Source organism: Nicotiana tomentosiformis, chromosome 2 (genome assembly GCF_000390325.3).
Source record: "Nicotiana tomentosiformis chromosome 2, ASM39032v3, whole genome shotgun sequence".
Lineage (NCBI taxonomy): Eukaryota > Viridiplantae > Streptophyta > Magnoliopsida > Solanales > Solanaceae > Nicotiana > Nicotiana tomentosiformis.
The window spans coordinates 11,496,507-11,515,104 of NC_090813.1; the positions used below are offsets into that span (position 1 = coordinate 11,496,507).

Below are 18,598 nucleotides of genomic sequence, written 5' to 3' on the forward strand. Positions count from 1 at the left end.
AGAGCAAAATATTTTACAGAAAATATAAGTTGCAGAGAAGATATAAACATGCAAGTGAGAGAAAAAAATAAGAGTAATAGAAAGAATAAAGATTGAAGAAGAACGGGAAATAAAAGTGAAAGCCACATCATATCATCTATATTATTATAAAAATAGGAACATATCGGACTAATTTTTCACCAAAATATATGAATGTTTTGTCCAATACCAATGATATGTCTAAATGTTCAAGTTAAAAACAAAACAAAAGGTCACAAAACCAAGAGACAGAGCTAAACGTGGGATACATAGCATTTTTGGCCCCTATGTTATTAGTAAATTATGATTTTAATTTTTTCGATATCTGTCTAAATATATTTAACCTTCAATAGAATGTATTTTTTTGGTCTATTTATGTAGGAAATATGTAATATTTGGATTTTCTTTTATAACTATATCACTATCAAATATGAATTAATAGTATCAGCTTACTAATATATGGATAATTAAATGGTGGAATAATAGATAATCATGGTACATTTGTGAAAAAATTACAAGAAAAGGGGTAAAAAATACACGTTTCAGTTAATTGAAAGTTAAATATACTTAGTTTATTTTTATTAATTAAATAATTTTATTTACCAAAATTGTGAAATATTTACTGCTCAAAGCCAAAAAAGAAGAAGAAAAGAAATAGCACTAGACTAGACAACAAGTCCCAGCTAGAGGCGGCGGATTCATAATTTTAATTTGACTGATTAATCATTAAACTTTTAGCATTGAGCTAATCAAATATAATGAAAACCTCAATGGTATTTTGTGGCAGCTCCAAAAATCAAAATCCCTAACCAACCAGAGAAAGGGGAAGCTTCATATAACCCTTTGTGTTTGCAAATATCTGAGGGAACTACCATAGAAGAAACGAAGAATCAAGTGGTGTAATCGAAGATGGTGAAGGTGCGAATGAACACCGCGGATGTGGCCGCAGAAGTCAAATGCTTGCGCCGCTTAATCGGAATGCGTTGTTCCAACGTTTATGATCTTTCCCCAAAGGTTTCCTATTTCCTTTCTTTTGTTTCTTTCTGACTACCTTTTTTTTCAAAATTTATTTATGCAAAACCGCGATTGGTTGATGTTTGTTATGTGTGTTGAATTGCAGACTTATGTGTTTAAGCTAATGAACAGCAGTGGAGTTACTGAATCAGGGGAGAGTGAGAAGGTTTTATTGCTCATGGAAAGTGGCGTTCGTTTGCATACCACTGATTATCTTCGGTACCTATATTTTTTTCTCTTTTACTTTTATACTGAAAACTGGAAAAAATGAAATTTGATTTTGATAAATTTCAGTGCATTTAGTATAATTTTTTATATGGACCTAATCAGTGGCGGAACCAGTATTATGTACAAGGAGATTTAAAACAATACTAGAATGTCACCCTTAGATATGAACCAGCAGCCTAAAGCAATTTTTGAATCCTTTTGCTGGTACAGGGAAGGTGTGAAAGATTGAAATAGAGTTTTAGAAAATGTTTTCCCCCTTTTGGAAGGGAAGTCTCCAAGAAAATGAGTTCATAAGGAAAATATTTTTCAAGCATTTAAGCCAACCAAACATGGGAAAAGTGAAAAATATTTTCTGAATATGTTTTCCTTTATGCCAAACACACCCTTGATTTTGTTTTTTTGGGTGCATTTGGCATAATACTAGAAAGTCCAAGTTAGGGTATTCAGTTTACTTGGTGTTGTCGTTAATACATAACGAAATACCAAATGCACTAAATAGTACTTACGTAGATACAGAAAATATGATATTAATCTTCAGTGCATATGGTATCTTATTTTCTGATAAGTGAAAAAAATACTATATGCACTAAAAAGTACATAAGTAGAATCACATTTACATTTGGGTAGGATATGGATGTGTGTGAGATTCAGAGGACCTATAATTTTAGAGAATTCCTATTTAGCCAAGTCAAGTTATTTCTTCATATTGGAATAAAAAGAGTCCAAATAAAAAGAACTGATATTAGAGGATTCATAAATTATAGGTCCTCTGAATCTCACACACATCCATATCCTAACCTAATGTCTCCTTTGGTTATTTAGTTGGCAGTATTTAGCCCCTGTAGATTGATATTAACTTTTTGGATTTTGTCAGCTCTTTTGCTTTAGCCCAGTATTTTTTTTTTGTTTTGTATCAAAGCTGACTCTTTCCCTCTCTCTTGTTCTTCTTGCATCTTCTTGATACCTTTTTCTATAAAACTCATTACTTCATAAAAAAAGAAGGATTCATAGATGCCAATTTGTTGGGGTTGCGGTGTGGTTGTTGTTATTGATATATAACTATATAAGTAATCCAAGTTAGGATTTAATAATTTAGAAGAATAAGCTCGAATATTTTAATGGATGTCTTTCTGCTGTCAACCATAGTTTGATTCTCCATGGCAAGTGCATTACTTCTTTGTTGATCAATGACATATGCTATGGATTCTATATGCTGAGTTTTTTTCCCCATTATCTGAAGTTTTATTTTTCAATTTCTCTTTTTAGGGACAAAAGTAACACTCCATCCGGATTTACGCTTAAATTGAGGAAGCATATAAGGACAAGAAGGCTGGAGGATGTGCGGCAACTTGGTTATGACAGGGTATAGTGCATATGCTATAGCTCTATCATTGCATTGGGTTTATTTCATTGTTTGGGAATTTTCATTAATTCTTTCTCCTGCAATTAGTGGTTATTTTCATGATCTGTTATCTTATCCTTTCTTCATTTTTTTTTTGGGTTCAGATTGTTCTCTTTCAGTTTGGACTAGGTGCCAATGCTCATTATGTTATATTAGAACTATATGCCCAAGGAAATATACTCCTTACGGATTCTGACTTCATGGTTATGACTCTCCTACGGTCACACAGGTAGATTACTTAACCTTTATTTTGCTAACTTTTTCTCCTTCAGCTGAACATGTCTATATAATGAATCGTCGTGAACATGTAAGCAGACAATATATATTTTCTGTTGCCACTTTTCATTCAGTCTCCCTTTCCCCGTGAAATTCTCCCAGAAGATTGCTGAAGATGAACCCTTTTGGACGGATCAGCTATCTAGTTCAGTTGGGATTCTGTTTAACAAGCAAAAACTGTTTGATACTGCTGCCTATGGTTAAATGGATGACTCATTCTGTGATCTTCTTCTGGAATTTAAAAAGAGCGGATTTAATTTCTTTAGGCTAAGATGAGAGAGATATCTTGAAAAAAATTTCTTTTTCCAATGAGATGCATCAACTTAAATATTGAGTAAAAAATTAACAAGCCATAAACCTAGAGATCTTTTCTGTCTCTGGCATCCTCAAGATTTTGCAACTAAACCTTTATGGTAACAACTGCGAATTACCATTGATAACAACAAACGGAACATCTAAAGAGCGCCTAATCCCACAACCACCTTCTAGGAAGGGTGAAGTGAAATTAGGCCTCAAGACAATCACTAATTACATCGTAAACTTTGGAAAAAACCTATACATCTATGAACTCTCTTAGACAGTTTAAGTAAATCTATCCTCTCTACAATTTCCTTCTTAATCTGTGTGACTACCACCTCAGTATGTACATTTACTCCTTTGAACAATTTCTAATCCCTAGCTCACATATATGATAGATCATAGCTCCCCAGATTGCAGCTATCACCTCATTGAATTGCTTCCAATGCTTCCTTTTGATTCTGCCTAGGACTTGTTGCACCTATCCAACTTGTATTTGAATACCAGCCCATTACTTAAGGGGTTCCCTGACAGTTCGTCCAAGTGCAATCCACAAACAAGTGCGGCTTAGTTTCCACTGCCTGAGTATCACATAATCAGCATCTCATATCTTCCACAGGAATATGTAACTTGAGTAATCTCTCCTCTGTGAGCAGCCTTCCTTGAACAGCCAGCCATACTCTAAATCTATGTTTTGGTTGAGCTACTCCACTCCAAATGGATTCAACAATCTCTAGCCTTCCGTGGGTCCCAATTAATGGCGATGTAACTTCTGTTATGGAATAGTTTCTCCAGGAGTTAGGATGTACCTCCCATGCTTTTACCAAACCTGCATGTCCTCTTTCAGGGAGTTTGGTTTCTTCCGGTACCAACTGCAGTCTTGTGGAGCTTTATGTGTCCATATGTTTGAGTCACTCTTCATATAAATGCCATGGTGGACCTATTTGACCCAAAGAGAGGCCTTGTTCTCATTTAGCTGCCATAACAATTTTCCAACAGATGCCACATTCCAGTTCATGCACCCTTTATATTCAAACCCCCACACTTCTTAGGAAAACAGACTTTCTCCCAAGCTACTAAGGAAATTTCCTCCTCTTCTGAACAGCCCTAAAGATAATCTCTACATTTTCTATCAACTTCCTTTAAAACACTTTGTGGCAGAATAAATACAGCCCCCCAAAAGCTATGGATTGAAAACAAGACAACATTTATCACTTGAAGCCTCCCTGCATATGATAATTGTTTGGAGTATGAAAAATTAATCCTGCTAGTTATCTTGTCAATCAACTGGTGACATTCCAACTTTCTCCATTTCTTAGGGCACAATGGCAAACCAAGATATCTTATAGGAAAAGAACCTTGGGAGAAGCCTGTCTTAGCCAAACAATAATTCTTTTGTATGATCATCCACCCCAGCCATGAATATACTAAACTTCTCCATATTAGCAACCAACCCTGAAGCTTTGCTAAAGTGTATCAGGGCTTCAATGACCCTTGTCATAGAACCTAAATTACCTTTGCAAAATATCATTAGTCATCAGAAAAAATAAGGTGAGTAAGTTAAGATGAATAAATTTTAACTGCTTATGCATAGGGTGATACTTGAAATCAGGCAATTTACTCATACTCTTTAGTATTCTTGAAAGATACTCCTTGTTCATAGTGGTTGGGGAGTTCTCTCCAAACTACTAGGTCAAGGGTTCAAGGGTAGACAATCTCAAAAAAAGAAAAAAGAAAAAAGACAAGGTCTCCTTGCATGAGCCCTCTTTTTCCTTCAAAATATCCATGACTCTCACCATTAACATTGATAGAGAACTTTGGAGAAGACACGCATGTCATAATAGTGAATCTTTCTAGCAAAACAATACCAATCAAAACCTCTTCTAAGAATTCCCAACTTACCATGTCATAAGCTTTCCTAAGATCAATTTTCATAAGACATCTTGGAGAAGTTTCCTTGTTATAATGCCTTAGTATGTCATGGCAGATGAAGACATTATGCATCATGGATCTTTCACAAAAGCTGCTTGGTTGTCAGCTACAATATGAGTGATAGCAGTCTTTAACTTGCTATAGAACATCTTGGAAATACATTTATACAACAATTACAGCAAGAGATTGGTCTAAATTGACTGGCATACTCAGGGACACTTATCTTTGGAATCAAGGCAATGCTTGTAGAGTTCAGTTGCTTTAGTAGTTTACCATTCTGAAAAATTGCAGAACTGCCTCAATGATGTCCTTCCCTATGATGTTCCAAGCAGCTTTGAAAAATCCACTACCATATCCATCTGGACCCCAGAGCTTTTACTACTTTCAATATGAAACACTGCAGTTTTTTCATCTTTCTCTGCAATGGCTTCAACAAGTCTACATGCTGCTCCATTGCTAAAAGTGGACCGTTACTCAAGAAACCCCTAAAGGTTTTCAGTCTTGAGTCAGCTTTCTTCCCAAGTAACTCTTTATAGTAGTACACAAACAGCTTAGCAATTACATCTGGATCAGATTGCCATCCACCTTCTTCATCCTCCAGTATATTAGTAGCCTTTTTAAGTCTCCCGTGCTTGATTACTGTGTAAAAGTACATAGTATTGTCATCACCAAGTATAATCCAAGTGGCTATGCTTTTCTGCTGCAAAAACATCTCTGCTAAATAAGATGATTGGCTAGACTTTTGATAATTCTCATGCTCATTCTGTTGAAACTCTAGGCTCCTCCTCTTTTAATGCTATCTTCACAGAGCAGTGGTCACTAATACCTTCAGGTAGAAACTTAGCTTTACATGAAGGCATAGAATCAAGCCATTCACCATTGATGAAAGCCCAGTCAATTTTAGAATAAATCCTCTAACTACAATGTCTGTAATTCCATGTGTCTCTATTCCCTTGATGAGGTAGTTCAATTAAAACACATGCTTCAATACAATTGTGGAAATCCACCACCTCAGCCTATGTAACTGGATTAGCTCCAATCCGATCCTTCATTGTAAGTACTGAACTAAAGTCACCTATTACCGTCCAAGGCAAATTACAACCAGTATTCTGGTTTACTAGACATTCCCATTATCCCTTTCTCTCTTCCTTTATATTAAATGTGTAGACACAGAAAATAACAAAAGTCAGTTGAAGAGGGTTGTAATACACCTCACAAGTTACTATCTGGGCAGTGATACTAAGTGGAATTATTCTGTAGTAACAAGGCCTCCAAGTGATCCAAATCCTCCCATTATAGTAAGAGTCCAGGTTTGTAGTGTGGTGCCAACCACTAAACATTTTATCAGCTAATTGATCCATCTTATCCTTTTTTATTTTAGTATCTAACAGGCCTATCAAACCAACCTTTTCTTCATTGCAAAGGAGCTTCACTTCCTTCTGCTTATCAGGGGTTCAGCCCCCTAACATTCCAGGAAAGAAAATGAACCATCCTCTGAATGAGGAATGGGCTGACCGCGCTCATTTCATACTGTTTCCTTCATTACTTGTTTGCTAGTTCCAGGTCTATATAATACCTGAAATGAATTAACATTAACAAGATGCTGATCTTGTTTGTGATGGGTCCTCCCTGTTTTCATAGGTGTGACCCATCTTGTATTAGCACTTGACTCCTTCTGAGCACCTTGTGATTGTACAATAACCTGCCTCTCATCCCCATCTTTATTCTTCTGATGGTCCACTTGCTTTTGCACAGGGTGGACCTCCTGCTCCTTTTGGGTTGGTTTAGGAACATTCTTCTTCTTGCATACGTTCTCAGAGTGCTCATACTTTTTACAAAATTTACAAAATGTTGGCTTCCAGTCATATAAGACCTTTTGTTCAATCACATTCTCTCGGAGTGCCCATACATCAGGTAAGTATGCATCCATATCCACTTCCACTAACATTCTTGCAAAGTTCAGAGCTAGACCAATCTTCTTCTCAGTGATGTGGTCCACCATCAATGGCTTCCCCACTAGACTTCCTATTTTACTCAAACCTCTTGGACTCCACTACTTAAAGTCCAGCCCGGGAAATTTAATCCAAATTGGAACTGTGTACAGCTCCTCTATGGTAAACTCCATATCAGAGCTCTAAGCCTTCACAATGAACGGTTTGTTGTCAAAGTGATAGATTCCTCAACATCATTCTTCCCCACAACACTATCAAACCTAACTGGGACGATCCTATTCTTAAGCATAAGAATTTGTTCAGCCTATGCTTGGCCCAAAGCCTTTGTATGTACCTTAATCACAGCAAAAGGAGGGGGGAGGGGGGGGGGGAGCACCCAACACATAGCATACAACCGCATTCCTCCAATTTTCTATCTCAGAAGTAATATCCTCCAGTTCAATCTCAACGATAGGGGACTCATCATGCATGGATGGAGAAACATACTCTAATTTGAAGCCTGCATTCGTTATCTTAGAGATATCAACATTGTCCCAAATCGAAGCCTTCTTCCCTGACATCTTTCCTCTACCTCATCTGCCCATGATTTCTTCCCACTGCTTGCTGGATCGTTTTTCCCACCACTAGCTGACTCCTGAACCACTTCATTCCACTGCTTCTGAGCTTGCAACCTCTGAGCTTTCTCTTCTTCAACCTTCCTGGTTACGGTTTCATTGGATCTAGATCCAATTTGGGCATCATCTGCTTCATCCTCTGTAACACCTAGAGTCACCTTTTGCCCTCGCTGTGGTTGCGAGGAAGCTGCCTGGGCCATTAATGCCTTCTGTGATGGTACGCGAGCCCTCTGTAATTCCAGTTATTATTTTTTGAAAAAGTTATTGCAGTTCTTTTTTTTTAAACAACTAAACTTGACAGGCATCATATAGGATTATTCTTGTGGACATGAATTTTGCAATGCTTGCTTTTACATGTAACTCACAATTGTGCAGGGATGACGATAAAGGTCTTGCTATCATGTCTCGTCATCGATATCCAGTTGAAATATGCCGTGTCTTTAAGCGCACGACTACTGAAAAGTTGCAGGCAGCCTTGATGTCTTCAGCCGAGACCGATAAAAATGAAGGCGTGGAAGATAATGAACAGGGGAATGATGGATCTGATGCACTTCAACAAAAGCAGGGTAACCGAAAAAACATAAAAGCTACTGATTCTACTAAAAAAATGATTGATGGTGTTCGTGCAAAGTCACCGACATTGAAGGTGGTTCTTGGAGAGGCACTAGGTTATGGTCCGGCACTTTCTGAGCACATTATTTTGGATGCTGGTTTAGTTCCAAATGCAAAGATTGGCAAAGGTTTTGAATTAGAAGGCGAGATGCTTCATTCTCTGATAGAGGCGGTTAAGCAGTTTGAAGACTGGCTGGAAGACATTATACTGGGTGAGAAAGTTCCGGAAGGCTACATCTTAATGCAGCAAAAAGCTTTGTCTAAAAAGGACTCCAGCATGTGTAATAATGGAGCTTCTGAGAAGGTTGCAGTTGTACCCTGCTTTTGAGATTTTTTGCGCCCCTGAGACCATTTATTCTTCTTTTCTGGACGTATATACTTTCAGAAGAGTGATTTATTTGAGGCTTTCTTTTCTGCAGATGTATGATGAATTCTGCCCACTGTTATTGAATCAATTTAAGTCTCGGGATTTTATGAAGTTTGAGGCATTTAATGCTGCATTGGATGAGTTCTATAGTAAGATTGAAAGTCAACGTTCAGAACAACAGCAAAAAGCTAAAGAAAGCACTGCAATGCAGAAACTTAATAAGATCCGCACTGACCAGGTCCGTGTCGCATGTACTATTAATGATAATGAAACATTTCAGTTGGCTGCTCTCAATTACTCTAGGAAGTATGCATTCAAGCCTGTAAATACTTGAATTCTTGTGTGAAAATGCTGGCTAATCTTGGAATTCATGGGCCAGAGTTGATCTCAAAGGGCAAAAAAGGTTTTGGGAGGAAGCATGCAAGTTGTGATTTTTAACTAGTGGATAAGTGGTACATGCTTTAAATGGAAGACATAAGTAGGACATGATATATTCTTTTTTGAAAGAAACCTACTCATTTCTTCCATTTAAATTATGTCCCAGTGAAAGACAAAAAGAATCTAGAATCTCCACTAGGACAGGAGATACTTTTAATAGATAATCCTCATGATAAATGAAATTTTCAGATTCCACGGCACATATATGTTGCAATATGTCAGAAACATCAACATGTAATTTACCTATCAAAAAAACAAAAAAAAAGCAGCATTGTCCTTTCTGGAAAGAGATATACTTGGGAATAAATGTTGTGAAAACAAAGTAGATTAGCTCACTGGCTTTCTTTGGAGGTTTCTAAAGCTTCTATAGTGTGAGCAATGTGCAAATTTTACTCATTTCAGTCTGTGGATACTGGGCAGATTTGATGAGAAAAAGTGGGAGTAAATTTTCTTTTGTGCTTTTTAATAATTTTGTGGGATTTGAGGCCGCGGGAGGATGTTGAATTCGATGAGAAAGAATGTACGTCCCAAACAGACTTTCTTCGATAGCATGAAGAGGAACATTATACTTATTTGCTACTGATGCGTGGAATTGTACCTAGGTTGAACAGTCCTCCATATACTCTTTTCTCTGTCCTCTTTCTCCCATTATGTGCTTGCAATAACTGGAGGGATGCTTATCAGTTGTACTCTTTGTCCTTGTGCTCAAAAGGATAATAAAGAACTAAAAAGACCGAAGACAGATTCCCCTCATTCTGCTGCTTCATATATTGAAGATTCTAAAATCAGCATAATGACTCCTACACTTTCTTTCACCTATAAAAAAATACTGTCATTTATTTTCGTGCAAAGAAATCTGACTTTCATCTAGATCTTTTTTATTTGACTTGGGAAGCAAGAAATACCATAGTTATTTCCTGTTTAAGTTTGTCAAATGACTTCTGTCTGGATGATCTCTTTTTCTATTGAGGCTAGCTCCTTGCATAATGAAAGAGAAAAACTAGGTCAGCCATCAATATGTAAAACTTACTTTAGCAATGTTCGGTTGCTTCAAATCTGCAACTATCTAATAGAAAATATTTCCGAAGTGATACACTGCTGTAGCTTTGTTTGATTGACCCTTCATTTGTTGTCCCATCACCATCTCAGTGGACCTTGTACTACTATGCTTTCTGAGTTCAAAAGCTTTTCCGATATGATGCAGGAAAACCGTGTAGTAACATTAAAACAAGAAGTTGAACATTGTATTAAGACGGCAGAATTGATAGAATACAATTTGGAAGATGTTGATGCTGCTATCTTAGCAGTACGTGTAGCTCTTGCCAATGGAATGAGTTGGGAAGATTTGGCTCGAATGGTGAAAGAGGAGAAGAGATCTGGAAATCCTGTAGCGGGACTTATTGACAAGCTCCATCTTGAAAGAAACTGCATGACTTTGCTCTTGAGCAACAATCTTGATGAAATGGATGATGATGAAAAAACACAACCAGTCGACAAGGTATGGCGACCTGAAAATCTTTTGCTGATAGGATTTTCTTTTTAATTTTTCTGTTAAGAACCCACATGTGTCAAAACTTTTTGTACCCACCTAATATATACTGCCTGTGTAGTATTAATGATGGTTCAAATCCTTTACTTAAGCTTGTGATTGATTTGAAGAATGCAGCTATTTGAGCATGAATGATAGTAATTGTGTGTGAGTTTTCATGCTCTCTTTTCATAGGTTGAAGTGGATCTTGCACTTTCAGCCCATGCAAATGCGCGACGGTGGTATGAAATGAAGAAAAGACAGGAAAGCAAGCAAGAGAAAACTGTAACTGCACATGAAAAAGCTTTCAAGGCTGCTGAGAGAAAGACACGTCTTCAGCTATCTCAGGTAGCTAAAAGTTTGATCAGTGGCCGTTCACATTTTGTGTTGTAAAAGTACTAGATGTTCAGTAAATCTTTGTCTTCTTAGTGGTTGTAACCCTGAGGAGCTTTTGATAATCCATCTACAGGGGCCTTTTTGGGCATTGATGTTGGAGTTCCCATTGCAATCTATAGAAGCTTTTATTGATGTGATTTCCTAAAAATCTTCTCCATAGAACTGTTAGCTTTTATATCTTGTGTGAAAACGACGTTTAGATATGTCATTGTTTCATAGTACGTTCCCTGTGTATCATCAATTTAAGTTGATTATGAGAATCGGCAGAATTGAACTGTTAGCTTAGTGATTGGTCCCACAATTATCTAAAAGCATCTTTTGGGATCATATATAAGCACATTGCTGTAGGTGAATATGTTCATTTTTTTATATATTTAGTTTCTTTATAGACTGTTGATGAATATGTTACAGGCAACTAAGGAGGATATAATGTTAAACTAAGTCAAGAGACGCCTATTGTTACACTTGAAGTTTCTTTGGTGATTAAATACACACTGCTAACTGACACAACACTTCCTTTTGTACTATAAATATGTAGGAAAAGACGGTTGCTGTGATTTCGCATATGCGCAAAGTTCACTGGTTTGAGAAATTTAATTGGTTCGTCAGCAGTGAGAATTATCTAGTCATAAGTGGACGTGATGCACAACAGAATGAGATGATAGTCAAGCGATACATGTCCAAAGGAGATCTGTAAGTACATTAAACCTACTTGATTGTCAAGATTATTTGGTTCCAGATTAACACCGCTTAAGATGCTGGATTTAGTTATTGAGACGGCCCAATGGCCTAGGTTGGTGACCTTCATTGCACGTTGGAGGGGCACGCGCCCTAAGGTCTATAAAAAAGGGGGAAACAGATGCTTGATTTAGTTATTGAAAAAGCAATTAAGAATGTGTTTTTAATCAACATTTATTGGGGTCAATGGGCGATCAAGAAGGCCCATGGCCTAGGTTGGTGACCTCCATTGCACTCTGGAGGGGCGCCCGCCTAAGGTCCACATAAAAGAAAAATGCTTGATTTATTTATTGAGAAGGCAATCAAGAATGTGTTTTTAATGAACATTTATTGGGAAAACGTATTGGGCAACTAGCACTTTTTTCTTTTAGATGTTGAATCCCATGAAAAGTTTTACTCCTTCCGTTTCAGTTTACATGATACTCTTTCCATTTTGAGCCATTGCAAAATGTTTAGCACATTTCATAATAATTTTATTTATATATAACTTTCACAATTTTTAAAAATTCAAATTTATTATACTAATTAATTCTTAACCTATGATGTGATGTATTCTCTATCAAACTATCTTTTAATCATTGCTTTAATATATCTTCTTCCACTTATACTAAACAAGTCAAATCAATATTTTGAACTCTATGCCCCATCAAGCAGTGACATATTATAGATTGAGCATATGGAGTTTAGAGATGTTAACTCCTGGTGTTGCGTTATTCTCAAACTTTTAGTTATAGGAAAAGAGACATTAGTTTATGATGACCACCCAAAAAAGGAAAGGTTTACATTCGCTAGAATGAAGCAACTGAATTAGCACTTTATCAATCATAAGCAAGTCAGAGGAATAGAATGTGACAACTTTGCACTCCTTGTGAGAATATAGGTTGTTTGACAGAAGAAAGAGAGGAAAGGTGGGATTTCTGCTCTTATCTGATCTAAATATTTTGTGCTAGATTACCTTTAGTCCATGCCTATTCATTTATTCTGAGTATTTTTTTAATTTATTGTGAAATTACACTGGGTTTGTTGTTGTTGTAATAATAACTTTACATTGTTTCCTAATTGATGACTTCCTGTTTAATATATGCCTAGTTCTTTTATGAAATCAGATATCTAAGCTCTCTTGTATTTGGTGAAGTTTGTTGGGGTTTTGTTCCTTGTTTCTGTGATGGTTTTATGAGCAAAAATTTCCTTGAAATAGGTACGTACATGCAGAGCTCCATGGAGCTTCCAGCACTGTGATCAAGAGTCACAAACCTGAGATGCCAATACCTCCTCTCACATTGAACCAAGCTGGGTGCTTCACTGTAAGTTGTGCAGATTTCATATTATCATATCTGCTGTAGGTAGGAAGCAGCAACCTCACAATATTTACTAAATTGTGATTTAGGTTTGCCAAAGCCAGGCATGGGACTCAAAGATAGTGACTAGTGCTTGGTGGGTTTATCCAAACCAGGTCAGTAAAACTGCTCCGACAGGTGAATATCTTACTGTTGGCAGTTTCATGATCCGTGGTAAAAAGAATTTTCTTCCGCCACACCCTCTTATTATGGGCTTTGGAATATTATTTCGCCTGGATGAAAGTTCTTTGGGGTTTCACTTGAATGAAAGGAGGGTTAGAGGTGAAGAGGAAGGATTAAATGATGCTGAACAAAGTGACCCATCCTTAGCAATTCCTGATTCCGACTCTGAGGAGGAGTTGTCAATGGAAACCTCTGTAGATAAAGATATCACAGATGTGCCAAATGATAGGTCAAGTGTTGCGGGCACTTCTTATGAAGTTCAATCTAATAGCCTATTGAGCATCTCTGATGATAAAGTTACCAATTCACACAACTCTTCTGTTAAAGTTAATAGCATAAACAATGATGGTCTATCTGATTCTTTGGGGATAATGGCTACTTCTGGGACATCACAGCTGGAGGATCTTATTGATAGAGCTCTCGAAATTGGATCTTCTACTGCATCTACTAAAAACCATGGGGTCCCTCCTCTATTAGGATCTGCAGGGCAGCAAGATAATGAAGAAAAAAAAGTAACACAGAGAGAAAAGCCTTATATTACAAAAGCGGAAAGAAGAAAGCTTAAGAAAGGCAGTGATAGCACTGAGGGTGCACCCGCTAGGCAAGAGAAGCAGTCAGAGAAAAACCAGAAGGCTCAGAAGCAGTGTGATGAAGATGTAAACAATTCTAAGTCTGGTGGAGGAAAAGTCATTCGCGGGCAAAAGGGTAAACTTAAGAAGATAAAGGAGAAATATGCAGATCAGGATGAGGAGGAGCGACGTATTCGGATGGCTCTGCTGGCGGTGAGTATTGTATCAGTTTGTGTTTCCGTAACTGTTTCATTTTCAGTGGTTTGGTTTGCTACTCCACGTTTTTGCAGGTATAATGATCTTAGTATATGGCCTCCTGCTTTGGGTCTTAAAAGGCTTTTACCCAAGAGTATCTTGGTACTTATAAAATGAAGAGTATCTTGTTTTACCTATGTAACCTAAAGCCATGGGGATATCTTGCAATTGATGTAGATAATAGGTTGGATTGTCATAAATGTGTTGCTAAAACCTGTCATTTTTTGGGTGGGATGGGTGCTTCTAGGGTTTGGAGTGCACTAATAGCCAAAGAAAAGGTCAGGATTCTAAAGTAAATATGCTCATTCTGATCTGCTCTCTGGATCCACTCCATATAGTTCTATTAGGTCTTGTGAACTGAACAATATGAATCAGGTAAATAAGAATGTTTCTTTTGTACAATGTGGGGGGTGGCCAGGGGGGAGATGTGGATACCCTGCATCAAAAAGTACTTGCATGGCTTTTGGAGTTTATTTGATAGGGTTTGGTCAATACGCCTTTCTTTCTTTCTTTCTTTCTTTCTTTCTTTCTTTCTTTCTTTCTTACCTTAGATTCTTTTATACAACCATAGGGAGGTGAATGTGGATCGAACCCTGTATCAAGCAAGTGCAATTGTTGTAATGCCCTTAAAAAGGTTACTTTTGATGCCGGTTGAAATTTATTTGATCTAGTCTGGTTATTATGCCTTCTCTCATTGAAGAGTGGTCAATCCGTTCTCTAATTACTTGCATACGTAATTATCGTCTTACCATCATCCAAAGTTTCTATAAATCTTCTTTGAAGAAGTTTGTCACATTTTTTTTCTATGAGAAGGGTTTTTTTCCTTTTTTTTTGGGGGGGGGGGGCAGTGTGGAATCTCTCCATTTTATCTTTCCTGTACACATCACAACTAGAATCTCCTTCCGCTAGAAGTTCTCTAACATGACTATCTATTCAAGTTCACCAATGAGCATTTCCAATCCATGATTGGAAGCTTTCATTCCCATTACACATTTAACCTACTTAGCAGTTGCAATGTCCTGTTATCATACTTGATGCTCAGATCATGCAGTTGATATATTGTTTTTCTTTTATGGGATTTCCTCTTATCATTTACCATCTTTTTTTCTTCTTCATAATTTGATGCTTATTCACACTTGGGTTCCCAGCAAAAGTGTATGAGTTTACAAATGAATGTATGAACTTCTTCTCTAAGATCTTCAAGTGCTGTTGGTTTTACATGTTCATTATCCATCAATGCATGCATTAGTTACGATTCCACTGAATTTGCAGTCTGCTGGAAAAGTAGAAAAGGTTGATCAAACAATCCAGAGTGAAAAGGTTGATGCAGAGCCAGATAAGGGAGCAAAAGCTACTACTGGTGAGTTCGATGTCTGTTTATATGGACTAGCAAAAAATGAAGCAGTTTTAAGTTACATTGGGTTTCTGCAATAGATAATTTTTCTGCCAAGTGGTATTTTACACTATCTTTTTCTACATTGACTGCAGTGTGAAATATTCACTTATGTTTGTGTTCTACTGCAGCCAATTTTTTGATTTGCCTATGTATTATACGTCTGTATGTGGTCAGACACCTTTTGGCAATTGATGGAAACTATGCAGTGACACATTAGAATTAGAAATCTAGTTTCCATAAAAAAGGAAAAAGGTGACAGTGTTGTAGATTAAATGCAAGTAACTTACGTTGCTATTCACATCTGTTGTGACCTTCGGTGCAGTGTTGTCAAAGGCGAAAAGCTCTAAAAAGCGCTCCAGGTCTATTGGGGCTTCAAGCACAAGGCGCCAATTTAAGTGTGGGCTTTTAGTAAAAAGGGCGCAATGAAGGACAAAAATAAAAATATATATGTAATTTAAAAAAAAGGTAACAAATTCGTTGTTAACGTTTTCCTCAACAACTAATACACTTATTTGCCAATTATATTTGTTGTTTAGTATCCGCTCCATTCAAGATAGAACTCATGGGCAATGAGTGCTCACACCTTAGTGCGTAGCTTAAGCTATGCGAAACACCGTCCCTGAAGCTTAGAGCTTAAACGCACCTTAAATGAGCCTTTGACAGCACTGCTTCGTTGTATATTAGGTCAGTTAAATGCCAAAAGAACTTCCAGAAATGGGAAAGGTTCAATTTCTGAATCTTTTACTTCCTTATTTCGAAGCCTCTATAGATTTGTATGCTTTTGGTTATTGGTGGGAGGGAAAACAGGGTGATAATAGGGATGAAGTTTGGATGGCTTGAAATATAAATATAGCAATCCAATATGCATACAAAGTGTTTTATTGACTCTGAATCTGTGACTTCATTTTGTTCCCATGGTTATAGGGCCTAAAGATGCTTCAAAAATATGTTACAAGTGTAAGAAGGTGGGTCATCTCTCTCGGGATTGTCAGGAAAATTCAGATGAGAGTCTGCAAAGTACAGCAAATGGAGGGGATGGTCATTCTTTAACCAGTGCAGGTAATGCTGCTAATGACAGGGACAGGATAGTCATGGAGGAGGAGGATATTCATGAGATTGGTGAAGAAGAGAAAGAAAAATTAAATGATGTGGACTACTTGACTGGAAATCCATTGCCAAATGATATTCTACTATATGCTGTGCCCGTCTGTGGTCCTTATAATGCTCTACAATCCTACAAATATCGTGTGAAATTAGTTCCAGGCACTGTTAAGAAAGGAAAAGGTAATATTTCATGCTGTCACTGATTTTTTAACTTGTGGCGGCTGTCAAAGGTTTTATACAGAGAAGTGTGCATTGGATTCTGGCTTATATTCTCATTTGTATCCTGTCTCTCGCTAGAGCCATTTTTCTATTCTATTGGGTTGATATGTCAGGAAATATTTAGTCAGACTAAATCTTTTTCCTTTGGCAGCGGCGAAGACAGCCATGAATTTGTTCAGTCACATGCCCGAGGCTACGAGCAGAGAAAAGGAATTGATGAAGGCATGCACAGATCCTGAGCTTGTTGCTGCAGTTAAAGGTAATGTCAAAATCACATCTGCAGGCCTTACTCAGCTGAAGCAAAAACAAAAGAAAAGCAAGAAGTCGAACAAAGCAGAAAGCTAGTCAGGGAAAAGCTCTCTATACAATGGCTATAGTGCAACAGTGTTAGTATTTGTCCTTATTCGATGTAAATAAGGATGGAGTTTTTGTTTTGACTGAAAGTATATGTTGAAATCTTCAAATTGCTTCTACCCCCAGTTCCCGAAATACCCCACAAGACAAAGGCAGTTATACTGATAGAACAATAATAACCATCGAAGAGCTCGCATCGCAACCACTCCGTTTTGTCTCATATGAATTACCAAGCGGATTCTAGAATGTTTTTCGGCATTTTTTCTGAATCCATCTCTCAAATTTTGATATGAAAATATGCTAAATGATTAGATCATGCTGGGTCGGAAGATGAGGCGAGCCAAGTCAAAGCCCTTGACTTGTTTTCTCGCTAGTTGAGCTCAAATCTGCTGGTGGTAGGGCAGCAAGCTTCTCTTAAGCAATTTGCATTAAGACGATGATCTTTCTGCATTCACCCAATATCCATATCAGATGTGGGGAAAATTTGCACAAGAGGAATAATTGAGATGCTTATATAATGGGATGTGATGTCCAAGTTTTTAATCTATCAAATTTGGGGTATATTAGAACAAGTGGAATAATTGAGATGCTTATATAATGAGATGTGATGTCCATGTTTTTAATCTAATCAAATCTGGGGTAAATTAGAACAAGTGGAATAATTTTTATGCTTGTGCAGTCAAACTTCTTTATATTTTTTAGGCTGCACAAACTTCTTTATATTTTTTAGGCAAAATAGCATGATAGATACTTGTATTTGTTCGCATTTGACATTCTTGTCCTTGTACTTAACAAAATTTCATTCAGACACTTACAATTATTCAAAGTCAATATTTTAAACTCCTCTTCCCTCACGTATTGTTCAAATCTCTGACATGGATCACACATCAGTGTCCACGTCAAGTTTTCTGTAACACATCATCATTAATTTATTTTTCACATTATTTTAAAATTGTTCATTTTTCTTTTTTTTTTTACTCCTCCATCTCTCCACCACCTTCTTCTTCCCTCACCTTTTTCTCCCCCGAACATTTACCATTCAAATTAGTTGTATTTAACCACAAATCTTAAAAATCTCCTAACCACCAACATGTGCTGTCCCTTTTCGACCACCCTTCATCTACAAAGCTTCTTCACAGCCAACACTCTATCATAGCACCGCCAATCAACCATCAAAAGAAGAACCGGCCATAAAAAATGACCACCTAAAAGACCAACATCATCCAAAACTTTTTGAAATTTCGCTACAGAAAACTGACCGAAAATAGGTTTCATCGGCGATCTTCTTCCACTATTTCTATTTCTTTTCTTTGCAAAGGTTATCTTCCAAAGTAGGGGGATGGGGATGTGAGAAAAAAATTTCTCCAAA

The 18,598-nt window shown here is 37.1% G+C and overlaps 1 protein-coding gene across 1 annotated transcript; it reads left to right on the top strand.

Annotated features, from left to right (window-relative positions):
* Window positions 1-735: 735 nt before the first annotated feature.
* Window positions 736-17,498, top strand: LOC104117691 (uncharacterized). The gene is made up of 14 exons (XM_009628767.4): window positions 736-1,032; window positions 1,139-1,251; window positions 2,527-2,623; window positions 2,767-2,891; window positions 8,109-8,649; window positions 8,765-8,950; window positions 10,355-10,648; window positions 10,874-11,026; window positions 11,613-11,767; window positions 13,011-13,116; window positions 13,200-14,114; window positions 15,429-15,516; window positions 16,477-16,836; window positions 17,027-17,498. Exons 1-14 carry the CDS (start codon window positions 928-930, stop codon window positions 17,218-17,220), a joined length of 3,432 nt encoding a protein of 1,143 aa, XP_009627062.1. The 5' UTR covers window positions 736-927; the 3' UTR covers window positions 17,221-17,498.
* Window positions 17,499-18,598: the final 1,100 nt, after the last annotated feature.

Coding starts and splice junctions, on each gene's coding strand:
- LOC104117691 (XM_009628767.4), top strand. CDS start 928: ATGGTGAAGGTGCGAATGAACACCGCGGATGTGGCCGCAGAAGTCAAA. Junction 2,892..8,108: donor ACTCTCCTACGGTCACACAG/GTAGATTACTTA, acceptor ACAATTGTGCAG/GGATGACGATAAAGGTCTTG. Junction 8,650..8,764: donor ATAATGGAGCTTCTGAGAAG/GTTGCAGTTGTA, acceptor TCTTTTCTGCAG/ATGTATGATGAATTCTGCCC.